Source organism: Polistes fuscatus, unplaced genomic scaffold (assembly GCF_010416935.1).
Source record: "Polistes fuscatus isolate 324 unplaced genomic scaffold, CU_Pfus_HIC Scaffold25, whole genome shotgun sequence".
Classification (NCBI taxonomy): domain Eukaryota; kingdom Metazoa; phylum Arthropoda; class Insecta; order Hymenoptera; family Vespidae; genus Polistes; species Polistes fuscatus.
In genome coordinates this window covers 760,400-778,843 of record NW_025113102.1, presented here as the reverse complement: position 1 = coordinate 778,843, position 18,444 = coordinate 760,400, and the positions used below count along the sequence as shown (strand labels likewise).

The 18,444-nt window shown below is 24.7% G+C and overlaps 2 protein-coding genes across 2 annotated transcripts in view; one reads left to right on the top strand and one right to left on the bottom strand.

Moving 5' to 3' along the window:
- The window catches only part of LOC122518581 (putative uncharacterized protein DDB_G0282133), a 149,556-nt gene that overhangs the window by 118,417 nt on the left and 12,695 nt on the right, over positions 1-18,444 (bottom strand). The gene's annotated exons all lie outside the window — the stretch shown is intronic.
- Positions 8,587-10,980, top strand: LOC122518585. The gene is made up of 3 exons (XM_043637600.1): positions 8,587-8,841; positions 9,556-9,715; positions 10,762-10,980. The coding sequence occupies exons 1-3, from the start codon at positions 8,704-8,706 to the stop codon at positions 10,914-10,916; spliced, it is 453 nt and encodes a 150-aa protein (XP_043493535.1). The 5' UTR covers positions 8,587-8,703; the 3' UTR covers positions 10,917-10,980.

The following is an 18,444-nucleotide window of genomic DNA, read 5'->3' as shown; positions in this document are numbered from 1 at the left end:
TTTTATATATAAAAGTATATTTTACGAACGACAATTAAAAATTGTATTAGTAGGCCCCGTAAAATGTTTGCAAATTATTACAAAAAAATAAATAAAATAAAAAAGATGACGTTACACCTATCAAATGATTTTTTTTTTTTTTGAACTGTTATTAGGAATTTTATAATTATTTTTTTTTATATATATAAAAGTATATTTATATTAAAAAATGTATTAGTAGGCCCCGAGAATTAAAAAATGTATTAGTAGGCCCCGTAAAATGTTTGCAAATTATTAAAAAAAGAAAATAAAATAAAAAAGATGACGTTACACCTATCAAATGAATTTTTTTTTTTTTTGATCTGTTATTAGGAATTTTATAATTATTTTTTTTTGGATTATTTAATATTTATATTTTAGAACGAATTAAAAAATATTTCTATATCTTTGCATGATGTGACAAAAATAATTTGTTTATTTCTTTGAATCACCATTACGAATTATATAATTATTTTTTTGGATTATTTAACATTTATGTTTTGTAATAAATAAAAAAGATAATCGAATAACTAGATGAATTGATTCGTGAAATTGTGCAAATTATTAACCAAATATTATTATTGCATTTTATACACCACGACAGAATGAATTTATTATTTAATTGTTTCTTGCTTTGAGTCACCATTACGAATTATATAATTATTTTTTTTTTGATTATTTAACATTTATATTTTATAATAAATAAAAAAGGTATTCGAATAACTAGATGAAATGATTCATGAAATTGTGCAAATTATTAAACAAATATTATTATTGCATTTTATACACCACGACAGAATGAATTTATTATTTAATTCTTTCTTTTTTTTTTTTAAATCAAAATATCGAATTTAATAATTAATCATATTACGTATCCTATTCTTTTTTATACCCTTTGATTTTAGAAAAACAAGATTTTCTCAACGATATTTTTGAAATAAACGATCATAAAAAAATAAGAATCGTATTACACGATATTACAGTCGGGAGGTTTGAAAAACTTTTCCTCGAATTAACATCGTGAATTTTTTAATGGACGTGTTTCAGCATTAGGTGAGGATTGCTCGTTAGCAAAATACTTAAGCATGTACTTGTCTTGTTCTGCGAAAGTGAAAAATAGAAAAGGGAAGGAGAAGGGTAAGGGTGAGGGTGATGGTGAAGGTGAGGGGGTGGGAAAGAGTGGAAGGAAGCAATGTAAAAAGAAAAAAATAAGGGAATAGTAGTAAAAAAAAACAAAAATAAAAAAAAAGGAAGGTTAGTATGACGTAGAACCAAGTAATTATTCGAATAATAACTTTGGACGTGTTCGCACGTTCGTCGAATGGAAGCTTCTTGCTTGCTTGCTTGCTTGCCTGACGATGACTCGGTGTAAATGGGGGTAAAAACGTTCAACGCGAAGTTAAAAGAAAAATAAAGAAGGGAGAAAGAAAAAATAAACGGTGTAGAAGAGAAAGGAAAAAAAAGAAAATGAAAACTAGTTGTAAAAAGTCGGCGAGTTGTATCAATGAATTTTTACGAAGTCAATTAAACACGACGAGTACGAAAAGAAAAGTTTTTACTTTTATCTTTCCATTAATCTCTCGTTGAAATTGTTATTTAATATAAATAAATGAAAGATAATATTTTTGACGCTTGACAGCAAGTGAAAGTTTTATTTGATAAGAAAGTAATGTGAGTGAAGTTTATGAAATGATGGTTAGGAAAGATAATAGAAATTATTTTTCTATGGTTTATTTAAATTATTTCAATTGATTATAGCCAATTGTATTGAAAGTTTGAAATAATTTTGGTGATCTAACGTCAATGGTATAGTCAGAACCGTATTTATAGTTAAATGCATTCAATGTTAATTAGTGCATTGATTTCTATGATGCCATATATGTGAAAATTATTTTAAAATTAATTATTGACAATTAAACAAATTCTAAATAATTTAAATAATAGAAATAAAATTATTATTTTTAAAACCATTCCAATGATTTTCCATAACTTTTAAACATATAAATATAATTCTACTTATAGTAAAATGCATTCAATGTAAATTAGTGCATTGATTTCTATGATGCCACATGTGAAAATAATTTTAAAATTAATTACAGTATATATTACTTAAAAAAATTAGAATATTATAAAAATAAACTGCATCAAGTGTGAATTAATTTATTCTTTTCCTATATTGCTATATATGCAAATCTTTTAAAATTAATTATTAACACTTAACTCTAATGAAAAATAAAATTAAACAAACCTTCAATAATTTGAATAATCAAAATAAAATAATTATTTTTTAAAACCCTTCCAATGATTAGTGGTTTCCCATAACTTTCAAACACATAAATATGGTTCTGCTTATAATAAAATGAACATTATAAATTAACGTCACGTTAAACAGTTAAATAGAATCGATAAGGTTAATTAAATCACGTTTAATAAAGGTTTGCGTTCTGGTTTAAACGTTGAGCTAGTTTATAGAACCTTCCTCACCGTTTACATTCACTTCTAAATTAAAGAAACTCTTACTGTATATGTAGAGAGAGACAATCACACGAACACACATGCATGCACACATTTATAAAACGTACGTATACGCGCACACTTTAGTACGCTTATAATCTCTCAACGTGGCTTTTCCCCATGAACAAAAGCTCGGCTTTTCAACTAGATTAAAGTATTCCCTTCTTTTTTTTTTCTTTTTTCATTTTTTTTCCTCAACTTTTCCATCTCTCTTTTTACTTTTCCCGCCAATTTTTCTTTTTTATTCTGACCCTCAAATGATACGAAAATAAAAATAATAATAATAATAATAATAATGATAATAAAGATGGTTAAATAAAAAAAATATAATTACAAATTCGTTGTATAAAATAATTTAATAATTTTTTATATCTAATAAAAATATGAAAATTATTTAAGGATGATTTGTCGGTACAATCGGAAACAAAAGTTAATGACATTTTCATCAAATCCATATCTCTTAATATCTGTCGAAATAGATGATTTAAACCAACTATTTTATTTTTTTATAATTGAAATTTTGATATAAAGCTTCTAAAAAAATGAAATTTAGTGATCATGTACCGTAAATTACGGTACAGTAACAAACAAAAGTTATTTTACAATTTTCACTTAAATTGAGATTTTTATGTTAATATTATTAAAATGATCACTAAACTTTTGTTTCCGATTGTACCGACAAATCATCCTTAATTTAATAAAATTTAAATAATCGTTTTATTAAATAATATAAATAAATAAATGTGAAATGTATGTGCGTGTTTTGAAATGAATTTATTTTTAAATATTGAGTGATCGAGAAATGGCGCGAAATTCGAATAATTTCGCACCTATCATTCATTCTCACTTTTTCTTTCTATGTTTTTTTTTTGTTTTTATTTGTTAGCTTTACGTTCTCATACATTCCTATCGTAGAACATACACGCATACCAACATACAAACACATACACTGCACCTTACTTCGCATTCGAAGAAATATCGAACACTCGAAGATCTCGATTGAACTCTGAACTTTGAAGAATCGAACTTTCTTAGAGATCTTGGTTGCACTTTACTTGCTGGAAATGTCAATGCTCAGTAAATTCAACTTCTTATAGGACTACTCTAGAAAATTTTTCACTAAACAAAGAAGAATAAGAATAAGAATAAGAAGAAATAGAAAATGGTGATTCCTAGTTTCCTAACAATTTTCTATTCTAAATTTTAATTATTAATATCTCTCCCCATAATAAACCCCCATAATAAATTTACGTATTCTAAATTTCAATTAAAACAAACGAATAAATAAAATTCATTAAACCTATATTATACAAAATTAAAAGTATAAAATACACAAATGAATATATCAAATTGAATAAATTTACTAAATAATAATAACATTAAATATTTACAATTTTATATTAAATAAAAAATGTAATAAATTTTTAAATAAAAAAAGAATATAAAACAAATACTTGTTGGATATTACAAAAAGAAATAAAAAATAAGAAAAAATATGTGTAATAAAATGATATTTGAAATGAATTCTACCCCCTCCAATGACGTATAAGAAAAATAGACCACACTATGATCTTTGAGATTTGATATTAATCTTATTGCTTAGAAAAATAATAATAATAATAATAATTTGTTATATAAAAATGGATGTTTTGATTATAATCACGAACTCGAGCTTGATTCGACGAAAAGGTTGTTCGCGACTAGGGTGCTAGATGAATACTGAGGCACGTCATCGGTTGCCGGTTTCCAACCCCTTCCACCACCACCACCACCACCACTACCACCACTACCACTACCACCCCCTCGTACCCCCTCTTACACCCTCGTACACCTTCGGCAAACGCGCATACCCACGCAACTGTTGCGCCCACGCCCAACTACGATCATCCCTTAACATTTTTTTTTCCTTTTACAACCACCCCCCCTCTATCCCCCCATTCTACTCTTATTTTCCTTCCATTCCTCCTTTCTCTATTTCTATTTCCATTTTTATTTCTTTTCCTCCCCCTCCCCCTCCTCTCGCTTTTAATCGCACGAGCTGATCTTTCTCGAAAAAAATAAACAAATAAACATTAAAATAAAAGTTACACGTAAAAAGGAAGAAAAATATTCTTCTCTTTTCATCGATGATATAAACGATTCTTCGTTTTTATATTTTGTAAATGTTTTATTTATTTTTTTTTTGTTATGAAATTGTCACGATTTAAATGTGAAGATAATAGAATCGTTTATTTAATTAATATCTGACTATTTGATTGTTTTTCTTGACTTTTTAATTAAGAATATATTATTTATTTATTTATTTGATAATAACAACGATAACTTTATAAAATAAATGTAAAATATACGTAAAAGGATAGAAAATATTGAATTATAATAATCGTACACGAAAATGGTATAATATCGTGCTATTTAATTGATCATTAATATTTAATTAATGATGTTATTAATTTTTAAGAATATTAAATATTTTGAAAAATTTCTTTAAATTAAATTATATTTTAAAAAAATTATTAATATATTTTAAATTAAATATTTAACAAAATTTATTAAGTATTATTATTCGATTTTTTAATGAATTTATTTTTGAATTTTATTGAAATCAACGAATTAAAACAAAAGAAAAAAAATATATATTTTATTGAAAGAACATCGAATATTTTGTCAGAACAATTCGATGAAATAACAAAATTATCGATACTCGAAATGTATCGAATGCATACGCGTGTTCCATTGGTTAACTTTTGTACGCATATTCTAAAACACCTATAAACAAATACAAACGTACAATAGATGCAAATCATCTCGTATTTGTATCATCAGATATAGGCTAATTGCAGATGCGAACAATTCTCAAAGCTCTTTTAATTTCGTCTTTCGAACTTTAACGAAACGAAACGAAAATTAAACGAGAAATGAGACGAGAGACTAGACAAGACGATACGAACGATCAAAACAACGAAACAACGAAACGAACAAACAACGAAACAACGTTCGTTTCGAATTTAACGAACGTTGAAACAAACCGATACTAATTATTTTCTATCGGCAAGGATTTCCAACGCTTAAAGTTCCAACTTCGTAAATGCTTATCCTCCTAATTAATTGACCCAGATTTATCGAAGAGCAACGTGAGTTTCTCGAAGTCTTCCCTTCTCTTCCCTTCACCGCTCTCTTCTCTTTTCTCATCGAGACGAGAAGTGACGTTCTCTTTGAATTCCTTCTACGTAGGATAAAATTGTTCTCGAGAAAAAATACAACAAAAAAAAAAAGAGAAACTTAAAATACAAAATTAAAAAAAAAATTTTGAAGTAAAATAAATGAAAAGAAAAATATTGAAAAGATAAAAATATAATACTTGTGGTATATCATTTTTAATTGTTATATCTTTAAATTGTTTATGTTAATTGAAAAAGAATTTTCTTTTTTTTTTTTTTTGTAAATTTGGAAAGGGCCAGTTTCTTTTTTACGATTAAACATCGTTTGTAGATTATTCGTAAATAATTTTATTATTGTCAAAGATTATTTTAATTGATTGACGAGATAAATGATGATAAATTTCTATTGATAATTATTAAAGTGGATTTATAATGAAAAAAATAGAAAATAAAAAGAAACAAATTATTTTATTTCATTTATTTTCTATTTTCTATTTTATAAAATACTTTTTTGACTTGATCCACTTTCATAATATTTACCAAACACATTGTAGATTATATTATATATCCAATGTAACATATAAATAAAAATAAATATAAAATATATGTAAAAATAATATTGACGAATCAGCTATTTTATGGTGGTGCCAATCCCATGATAGTACTTCGTACAATTTTTATATTAAATTTCTTTGAAATATGAGAAACGCACTTTGAACACACACTCTACGTTTTATTTCATTCCTACTTTTTTGTTTTTTCGTTGGTTATCGATGATAAAAACGAAAGGACCGGTTATACAATCGATATTGGAATTTTTCGATATTTCTCGTCTTCAATTAAAAGAAAAAAAAATAGACAAAAAAAAGAAAAATATAATAATAAAGTGTTAAAAATAAAAAAAAAAGGAATCTGAATATACGCGTGTACAAGCGAATTTTAATTAACCAATTAGCTAATTCTAAACAAGTTTTTACTTTTTCATAAAAAAAAAAAAAGAAATAAAAAACAAACAGTCTCGTTTAACGCGTCACGATTTCAGACGAGAAGAGAGAAAATATTGAAATAACAATAAATAATCAATTTTAAATTCGAAACAAAAAAGAAGAAACAAAATATTGAAAAAAAAAAAGTTTCACTTTGTTTAAGAAAAAGAAAAAAAAAAAAAAAAATAAGCAAGGGTATAAAAAGGATGAAAAAAAAAAAAAAAACAACAAACTTTCTCACGAACATGGTCTCTCTGCCATAAATAAATCGTGCGAGGGTGGTTTTTAACTGGAAGGAAATAAAACAAGATTATAAAAATAAAGAAAAAGAGGGAATACGTTTTATCGTGACTTTTACTATGCTTCCCCCAACCCTTCCCCCTTTTTTTCTTCTTTCTTTATTTTTTTCTATTTCATATATCTGTATATGTACGTGAAGAGACCCCTCTTAGTTCACTTTAACTCGCGTTCGTCTTCGTTTCTCGAACTACTACTCGGATTTAAGGGTAGTAGTACTCTCTGGACTAAAAGAGCCCCCGGGTATTTCTGAAAACACTGAGAAAAAGCAAGGCCAACCTTTTTTTCTTCTTTCTTCTTTTTCTTCTTCTTCCTTTCTCTCTAACACTCACTCACTCTTTCTTAATTTTCACCTTTCTTTGTAAGAAAGAGTTGTTCTTTTGTCACGTGAAAGGCATCTTTTTAAAAAAAAAAAAGAAGAAGAAAATAAAAGAAAGAGAAAAAAACGAGAGAAAGGATTAGACTTCTCGAGAGTTTGAAATTTCGTGTCAATGAACTTTGATATGTTGCAAACTTGCTTGTATGTATTGCAAGATGAATACATTTTTTTTTTTTTTTCTGAATATAACTTCGTGTATTTGATGTTTACCACGACTAATTGATAAATAAACGTATAATAAATAATAATAAATTAATAAATACGATTAATAAATAATAAAACGTATTAAATAAATCAATAAATATTGTTAAATCTATAATTTGAGATGAAATAATAATAAATTTAATTAGAAATAGTGTTGACATTACTTTGCTCATAAATATCTTGATTACTGCAGCACTCTAATTTTTTTTTTATATATATTTTTCAGCAAAAATAAAAAAAGCCAGGGCACGTAAAAAGTTCGACGAAATTTAATACGCTTAATAAAAAAAAGGGTCGGAAAGGCTTCCCGTGAATTTACATCAATTCTCTGTTTTTTTTTTTTTTTCTTCCCCTGGATAGTTATCACATCCTCTTTCTCTTTAATCAAGAAATAAATTAAAAAATTCCTTTTTGCAAGAGTTCTCTATTATTAATTCTTGCATTAATTAATCACGATTCCTTTATTAACCATCAACGTTATACTCGATATTATAAAGAACGAATTATAAAGAAATTAGATTGCTATGAATAAAATTCATTATAAAAATAATAAATCGTACGAAAATACAATATATAAATATACAAATAAAAATAATGTATATAACAATTTTTTTTTTTTATATTTAAATCCAACAAATTGTTAAATAAATAAATCGATTTATCCTATAATAATTAAATTGATAATATAATAAAATAATAATATAAATATAAATATATTAATATAAAAAACAAATGTATTACGTCGAAATAAAAATACATAAAAATATAAAAATAAAAATAAAAATATAAATAATAGTAAAAAGTAATAAACAATCATATAAAAATAAATAGTAATACATTCTTCTTTTTTTTTTTATTGTTGGTTATTTTGATATTTGTTTTTTTCTCTAACATATTTTGTGATTCAGCTTATCGGACACGCCCACGTAAAAGTCAACTTCATTATTTGTATTCAAGGAAGAAGAAGAAAAAAAAAATAAAAAGGTAGAAAAGAACGTCGATGAAATCAGGATGAGTGTCACGAGCGTGTGTAGCAGATAAAACCCGGTTGTTCAACGACGACGACAACGACCACCACGACTTCAGACCTTCGATGGTTTTCTATAAAAGAAACGGTCACCGGACAATATCCTAACAAACGTACAAAATGTTTCGTTCAATCTTCTTCGTTGCTCTGTTACAACTCGGATTCTTATTTTCGATTATTTCAACGATCGATGTATCGAAAACCAAGATAACCGATATCAGTTTAAGTGAAAATGATATCGTACCTAAAACTCAACTGGTGAGTTAACAACAACTACTAAATCAAACCAATAATTATTATTAATTATTAAGAATAATATTAAAAAGGTTTTTTTCTTCAATATTTGATTTTTAATGTTCTGTTGAAAATTCAAACGAAATTTAATTTACGTTACGTTAATTATTCGAATTTTTATGTTTGTTTAATTATATTTATTATTAATTTGATTAATATAATTAAACGAATATATTTAATATTATTAATATAATTAATTATTAAATACTTGTCTAATTAATTATTATAAAATTATTATTAAATACTTGTGTGTGTTCGGTAATCAATTTCAAAGTGATACGAATTTTCGTTTACTTTCTGTAAACAAAACATTTTATAAATTACATTCTTACTTATGCTTGTATAATTTTATATAATAATTATAATAATTATGAAATAATATACTAACACAAGTATAACTTATATCTAAATAAAATTATAAATTTTGATTACGATACAATTTATTCAATTTTTGTGACTCATAAATTAATAATAAAATTTAAATAATAATATGCAAATGTTTGTATAATTATAATTCAATGTTAGAAAATGTTAATCGATTTGTTTATAAGTCGAAATAAATGAATTATAACGTGCCCAATATACTTTGAAAATTATTCATTAAACGTTAATTGCGTACATTTTTCGTAAATAAAATAACCAAATAAATAATCGAAATAAATTTGTTGAAATTTGTAGAAACAATTAGTACCATCAGAAGATCGTTCGACTACGTTCATTGGTGATGCATATGCTGGCAATCGATATCCGAATGAAATTGTTTACAGACGAATTCTGCAATTTGATAATCCGACAAATCAAATTCATAGTTTTTCGATGACCCTAAATGTACCGAACGGTGAGTATTAATTAATTAATTAATTAATTAATATTATAATATAATTATATAAAAAAAAATAAAATAATAATAATAATAATAATAATAATAATAAAATAATAAATAATATAATAAATAAAAATAAATAAATCAAAAAAAAAAAATAAATAAAAAAAATAATAAATAAAAAAAAATAAATAAATAAAATAATTAATAATAATAATAATAATAATAAAAAATAATAAAAAAAATAAATATAATTAATATCTATTAATTAATAGTAATTAATTAATTAATTACTATTATTAAAATCATTAGAAACTTTGTCAATTGTCTCAATAAAATAAAATTTAAATTTATGGTTACACGATCGAAGTAATAATAAAAAAAAGAAAGTTTGAAAACCGTGTTTATCCTTCGATGACGAATTTAATACTGAAAAGAGATTACTTTCAATGTCAGTTGTATAGAAAATCCGAGCACGTGTATGTTTTTTGTGATTTGATTACACTTCAACGAGTACTTTGATGATATCATAACAGAAAAAGAGGAAGAAAATGAAACAGAATATAAATATGTATTATTATTCATGCATATATATTATTATATATTTATTATTTATTATTATTATAGATTATTTTGATGTTCAAATTTTACGCGTATTTTTTTTTCTATTTTTTCTTTTATATTTTACAAGATTGTTTTAAATAATATTGTACAGGGGGTAATTATTTAAATATTATTATATATAAAATTAAATAATATTATAATATTATATATAAAATATCATTTGATATAACTAATTAAAATACAATGTAATATATTTGAACAACAATTCGTTCACCAGGTTTCTGTGAGAATGAAAAAATCACTGATATGGAATATAAAATAAAAGAAAAATAAATGAAAATATATTAAAAAACAATCTATATAATTAATTTGTTGGAAAAGTAATGTTGATATTTTAATTAAATAAGATAATTAATATATGTAATCATATTCGTAACAAATAGAAATTAAATACATCGAAAAATATGATTTATATTAGTTTGTATGATTTTATTCAGGTATCATCAACTATGTGAATATCATGAACAATCAAGGTAGTTATGCTGTTGCATGTATTGACGAATCAACACTCGAATCATCCAAAGTCCTCGTACATTATCGCATACCAGCTAGCAGTACTTCAAATTTGATGCTGATAGTTGCAACACATTGATTACTAATTCTAATGAAATTAATCTTTAAGTGATTAATATCTTATTTTATATTTCTATCTTATCTCGACGTTAGATGAAATTATTGTTATAACAATAATAATTAAATAATGTGTACCGTATTGACAATAAATATTTTTATTTCAAATCTTTGTAAATATCAAAATTCTAATTCTTTCTTATTATTATTCTTATTATAATAATAATTAAATAATGTGTACCGTGATGACAATAAGTATTTTTATTTCAAATCTTTGTAAATATCAAAATTCTAATTCTTTCTTATTATTATCTTAATCAAATCGATAATTATAATATTTTCTGAACAAATTCTTCTTGGATTAATTTAAATGAAAATAATATGAAAATAAACTGAGGAAACAAACAAATGGAAAAAATCCACACACGTCTGCGACACCCTGTCGTCGTGTATTGTAGACAGTCGTCAATATTTGTCATTCGAGCATGAGAGGAATTTTACACCCATGCTGATTCATAATGTTAATTAGCAAGGACGTATATACGTTTCCAGTGGAATGTATAATTAATCGAATCGACGAACATTCGAATGTCATCTGACTATGGGATGGATACCTAATCGAATAGCACCAACGAATATGCGTTATGATAATTCATCTATACGTGAAATTTAATATATTATTATTATTCTTATTTATTAATACATCTTAGAAATATTCTAAGATATCAAACTGACAAATAATTATTCTACAAAATTATATTTAACGTTATATATTAATTATTAATATAATTTATTTTATTTATTAATATATTTTAAAAAAAAGAAAGTAATTATTTTGTCAACAATTATATTATTATTATATTAAATTATATTGAAATAAAATTGTGTGAAATATAATTATATTAAATTGAAATAAAAATTATATTGAAATAAAATTGTGTGAAATATAATTATATTAAATTGAAATAAAAATTATATTGAAATAAAATTGTGTGAAATATAAATATTAAATTGAATTAAAATTATATTAAATTACATTGAAATAAAAATTATATTAAATTCTTTATAAGAAAATAAATATGATACTATGGTCAAAATTAATAAATTGACTGCCCCATAAGAAAAAAAAACACAAGAAAAATGTGAAGATATTATAGTTAAGAAAAAAAGACAAAGTTTAGAAAAAAAATAGAACCTTAAGGTATAGATAATCCTGATTTATCGGAAAAGAAAAAAAAAGTATCTTTCGTCCTCCCCCCACCCCCCCCATCTAACAGTCATACACCTCTTCCATTATTTTCAATTCGAATTCCACGTCAATTTTCTCTCGAATCAGGATACACGTTTCCTCGTTGTAAGCTCTTGTTAAAAAAGAGGAAAGAAACAAAGAGGAAAAGAAATAAAATAAAAAAAGGAAGAAAGGAAGAAATTTCGCGAAAGGAGAAAGGAAGAGAGATAAGGGAAAGAGAGGAAATGTAAGTAGAGTAGAAGTTGGTCCCGAAGGAACATTCCTAACTATTAGAGTTACGAGCAGTTCCTTGGGGAAAAGTATAGTGAGTATTGATAATGTTGCCTCTAATGGGGAAAGGGATGATCTCTTTTCTTTATTTCAGTGTCACACCATAAATATATCGAATAATAATATTACCATTATTAAATAAAAATATTAGAATTCAAATAATTATTAAATAAAAATATTAGAATTCAAATAATTATTAAATAAAAATATTAGAATTCAAATAATTATTAAATAAAAATATTAGAATTAAAATAATTATTAAATAAATTAAAATTAGAATTAAATAAAAATATAAAAAAAAAAGGAACAAAGTACAAATGATCAATTTTGTTTTTTTAAATGTTACATGTCCCACCATAAACATCTCGAATAATATATTACCATTATTAAATAAAAATATTAGAATTCAAATAATTATTAAATAAAAATATTAGAATTAAAATAATTATTAAATAAAAATATTAGAATTAAAATAATTATTAAATAAAAATATTAGAATTAAAATAATTATTAAATAAAAATATTAGAATTAAATATAATAATTATACTAAATAAAAAAATTAGAATTAAATAAAATATAAAAAAAGAAGGAACAAGTACAATGATCAATTTTGTTTTTTAAATGTTACATGTCCCACCATAAACATCTCGAATAATATATTACCATTATTAATAAAATATTAGAATTAAAATAATTATTAAATAAAATATTAGAATTAAATAATTATTAAATAAAAATATTAGAATTAAAATTAAATATTAAATAAATTAAATTAGAATTAAATAAAAATATAAAAAAAAGGAACAAAGTACAAATGATCAATTTTGTTTTTCTAAATGTTACGTGTTCCACCATAAACATCTCGAATAATATATTACCGTTACTATATAAATATAAATAATTAATACAATTTATGTGTGCTTCGACAATTATATAAAAAATATGATTTGCTCGTGCAACTAATCTCCAAAAAAACAAACAAAAATAAATATAAATTAATAACAATAAGAAAGTATTAATATTCATCGGCAACTTATTTTATATCAACTAAATTTTTTTATTATATTAAATAACAAAAAAAATTATATATTATTTTTATATTATATTTAAAAAAAAAAAATATCAATTTTATATATATTATATTAGATTATAAAATATCAATTTTCTATAATCTATTATATTCATATTACTTAAAAAACGTATTATGAAAGAATAAAACAAATTAAGTTAAATAAGAAATAAAAAACGAATTGGCGAAGGTGGTGACTCGAGGGAGGGAGGGAGGTGGGAGGAAGAGGAGGGGGATGAAAGTAGATGATGCAGAAACAGAAACTCTCATTGTCAAACCTAGTAGAGAAATTTCGTCGACCGGAAAACAATGCGAGTACGCGTACAACGAATAATTACAAACGTGTTTTCACTTGTGTAGTATAGTTGTAATCCCAAATTATAATACACACACACACATGTGAATGTATGAGGAGGAGGAGGAGGAGGAGGAGGAGTGTGAGCGTGCGAAAAGGGAAGTAGAAGACTATTAAAGATAGAATTGTATTCACTCGGATAGTGTAAAAGGCGGAAAAGTATTAAAAGTTCTCTTTCTCTCTTACTCACACGTTAGGACACACAGATATAGACACGAATACACGTGAATCATGATGACGCATTTAAAACTAAATTGCACTTTCAGCAGTAACTTCGATTGTAGATAATAAGGGGGTAGGGTGGCCGGTAAGGGGGTGGGGGTGTATGTACCGAACGATACTTTTTCCAAATCTTTAAGATTAAAGAACTTTTATTTTTTTTTATCTCTCTCGATCGATTATCGATAATTAAAAAAGAAAAAAAAGGACTCCTACTATTCTGTCCTCTTTGAAAAAATAAGAAGACTTTTTATTCTTTGATAAAATAGAAAAGAAAAAGGGGAGAGGGAAAAAAAATGCATTTTTAACTTTCGTTCTTACCAGAACGAATTTTTCTACTCTTTCATTAATCCTATTTTCTGAGAAAATGGAAGAATGAACGAGCCTGTACATGTGTCTGTATGTGTGTGTATGTGTGTGCGTTTAAAAAAGAAAATAGATAAAGAGGAAGAGTATAAGGAAGGATATTTTCAGAATGATTAAGTTATTCCAATCACGGGGATAGTTAACTCTTGGCATGAAACGATGAAGAATCTCATGGGACTCTTCAAAGTAACATGACAGTTTAACCGAAGGAAACACATACATAAACCAACATCGTATCAATATTTTGTTCCCCTATTTTTCCTATCTACTACACAATTTTAGTTTAAGTAGTTTACGTAGCTTACGTAGTTTAGTTGTACGTAGCCTAATTGATAAGAGAACTTGTCATGTTAAATCACTATTACATATAATAGCAGTAACATGATAGTTTAACCGAAGAAAATACATGCATAATCCATCGTATTAATATTTTGTTCCCCTATTTTTCCTATCTACCAATTAATTATAGTTTAATAATATTTTAATAATAAAATTTTTAAATACTACTTTATATTAAATTTTTTAATTTTTTAATTAAATTTTTATTTTTTAATACTACTTTAAAATTTTTGAATAAATACTACTTTAAAATACTACTTTATTTTAGTATTTTAAAATACTACTTTATATTATTTTTGAGGTTATACTTCTTTTGGCGCGAATTCTTCGCGCGCTTACGAAGCGCGGCAAAGTGATTTCAAATTGAAAGCATGAAGTTGTCTTTTCTTCTTCTTCCTCTTTTTTTTTTCTCAAACGGGTCACCCATCCAAGTACTAATCGTACTTAGCGCTGCTTGACTTAAAATGATCGAGCGGGAAGTAGTTCTATTACCGCGCCATGACAGTTGACGCATAAAATATTTCGATATATCTCCCTTATATTTAGTGTAGACCGATTGAAAATATGTTTCCTTTCTTTTTTTTGTTAATAAATAAATAATAATAATTAGTTGCTTATGTTCTCATACTTCCAATCCAATATTTTTTTCAAGTTATTTTTGAGGTTATATTCGTTTCGGTACGCAAAAGAAGTATTACTTCTTACTTGCGTACATAAGTACACACACCAGTTTTTATTTTATTATTTTATTTACTTTATATTATATGTTTAATGAATATTTTATTGTTAAATAAATGAATAGAAAAGAGAGAAAAATTGATGGATTAATTAAAACGTGTAGTATGGAAGGAAACGTTGTTCAAGTATTAGCCTAATTGATAAGAGAACTTGTCATGTTATATCACTATTACTTGTAATAGTAGTAGTAGTAGTAGTAGTAGTTGATGTTGCTCGTTAAGCAAGAGAAGCCAAACTATGCGATTTCTATAGTCATCTCTTTGGTATTAAAGATAGCATTATCGAGGAAGTTGAGAATTCTTCGGGATAATCCTGTTATGAGTCAATCTCGGCGTCAAAAATAAGGAAGGCCTCGTTTGAGGATGCTTTAATCTTTTAAAGCTATCGTATAAAATATTTTTTCAAAAAACAAAACAAAAATGTAAAATGAAGCGAAGAATTGAAACGTTATTAAAAAGTAGTATCACGTAATTATATACATTGAATTAAAATTATAACACGCATTGCATTGGCATATGAAAACGATTTTTCTTTTTTGTTAAATCAGATAATTTTTAACAAAATAAAATTCAAAAAATAAAAAAATTCTTTTTCATTATACGTTACTTTCGATAAACGTCAGAAATTTGATTGACGAAAAATAATATTGTTAAAAATATCAATAAAAATGAGACAGTACATCGAAAATGAGACAAAATGCGACGTGCACTCGAAAGTATGATTTTTTTTTTCTTTTATTTCATTTTTTTTCTCTCTCTCTCTCCTTTTTCTTTTTGTCTTCTTCTTCTTCTATTTTTTTGTTCTTTTTTCTTTCTATTTCTCTTTTCCTCTCACGCTTTTAGTGATACGCGCGCACGTTGTTCAGCCTCTGGACTAAATCCCTTTCCGATATCTTTCGAAGAAGGAAATTAAATTTGCTCGAATATATCCAAGCCGAGCGAGCATTCGCCGAAAGAGAAAGAAATAAGTCGATCGCGCGAAATTCAGCCTCCATCTACCTCTCAAACCCCATTGTAGTCAAGTTCACGTTCGTTATTTATGTCTCTATTTTCAAGAGAGAGGAAGCTTATATTATTCTATAATTCCTATCCGAGTCACTGGCAGAGATCCGGCAGCAAGCATGCGAATAAACTACTCGATAAGTATAATAAAAAAAATATAATTCCACGACTACGAAATTCAAATAAAATAAAATAAAATAAAATAAATCAAATTTAAATTTACAGATCAAATATTCCGAACTGGTGGACATTATTTTTATTATTAATTATTATTATTTACAGTATTTATTCGTCACTGATAGGCAAGAAACAAACCAGGCAAAACAAACAAACAAATAATACTCGATAATTGTATCTGAAAATTCAAATTAAAAAAATAAGAAATAAAATGATGTTTGGTTTATTCTTAAATTGAAAAAATACTGTCCAGACTTGTTTCAAATATTATATTTGTATATTTCGTTTGATTTGTTTTATTTTTATTTAGTAATTGGAATAAAACAACGCGCGAAACTACACCGCGACAAATTTATTTTAACTAAAAAACGTGACTTGCAAAAAACAAATTCGAATAAAATAATAAAAAAAATATTTAAAAAAATACTGGAATACCTGGAAAGGTAAAGTAAAATCTTACGTTTTAATTCGATTATACTTTCTTGGCACGAGCGAGCTTATCGATCGATCTAATACAACAAAAAACGTTTGAAGAAAAAGTTTCTCAATGGCCAACTACGTGATCCGAAAATAAATGAAGTAAATAAATTATCTAGATATATATATATATAGATATATTATTTAATGAGTATTTTCTTCAATTATATCGCAAATTGGGTATCCACAGGAAGAACTGGTGACAGGTAATTAAAACGGTTAAGCCTCATTCGCTAACAATATATTGGATGGGTCGTGGATAATCAAGTGATAAAATGTTTGACGTTGATTGATCGACTATTACACTACAATCCATTCGATATCTTATTCAACCGCGAAATTTGAAAGTTCGTTCGATTAACAATGTTGCAGAAATAATCCAATCAATGTTAATTAAAGTATACTTTTAAAAAATCACAAATTAAAATGAAAAATAATGAATATTACATTTTTTCTATACATAAATACTTTATTCTTATAATAAATATTAATAATGATAATAATTAATAATAATCTTGTGTGATAAAATAATCGTATTCGGATTAATATTGATCTTTGGTATTTTTTTGTTGAATAATTTTTATTACAATCTCAATTATTTGTATTATTTTTGAAATAAAATATTTAATTTGATAGAAAGGAATATTTTTTGTTCAATAATTTGCAATCTACCTGTGTTCAATAATTTGTAATCAAAATAATATTCACATAAGTTCGTTCGATTAACAATGTTGCAGAAATAATCCAACCAATGTTAATTAAAGTATACTTTTAAAAAATCACAAATTAAAATGAAAAATAATGAATATTACATTTTTTCTATACATAAATACTTTATTCTTAAAAATATTAATAATGGTAATTAATAATAATCTGTGTGATAAAATGATCGTATTCGAATTAATTTGGTATTTTTTTGTTGAATAATTTTTATTACAATCTCAATTATTTGTATTATTTTTGAAATAAAATACTTAATTTGATAGAAAGCATATTTTTTGTTCGATAATTTGCAATCTACCTGTGTTCAATAATTTGTAATCAAAATAATATTCACATAAGTTCGTTCGATTAACAATGTTGCAGAAATAATCCAACCAATGTTAATTAAAGTATACTTTTAAAAAATCACAAATTAAAATGAAAAATAATGAATATTAATTTTTTCTATACATAAATACTTTATTCTTATAATAAATATTAATAATGATAATAATAATAATCTGTGTGATAAAATGATCGTATTCGAATTAATTTGGTATTTTTTTGTTGAATAATTTTTATTACAT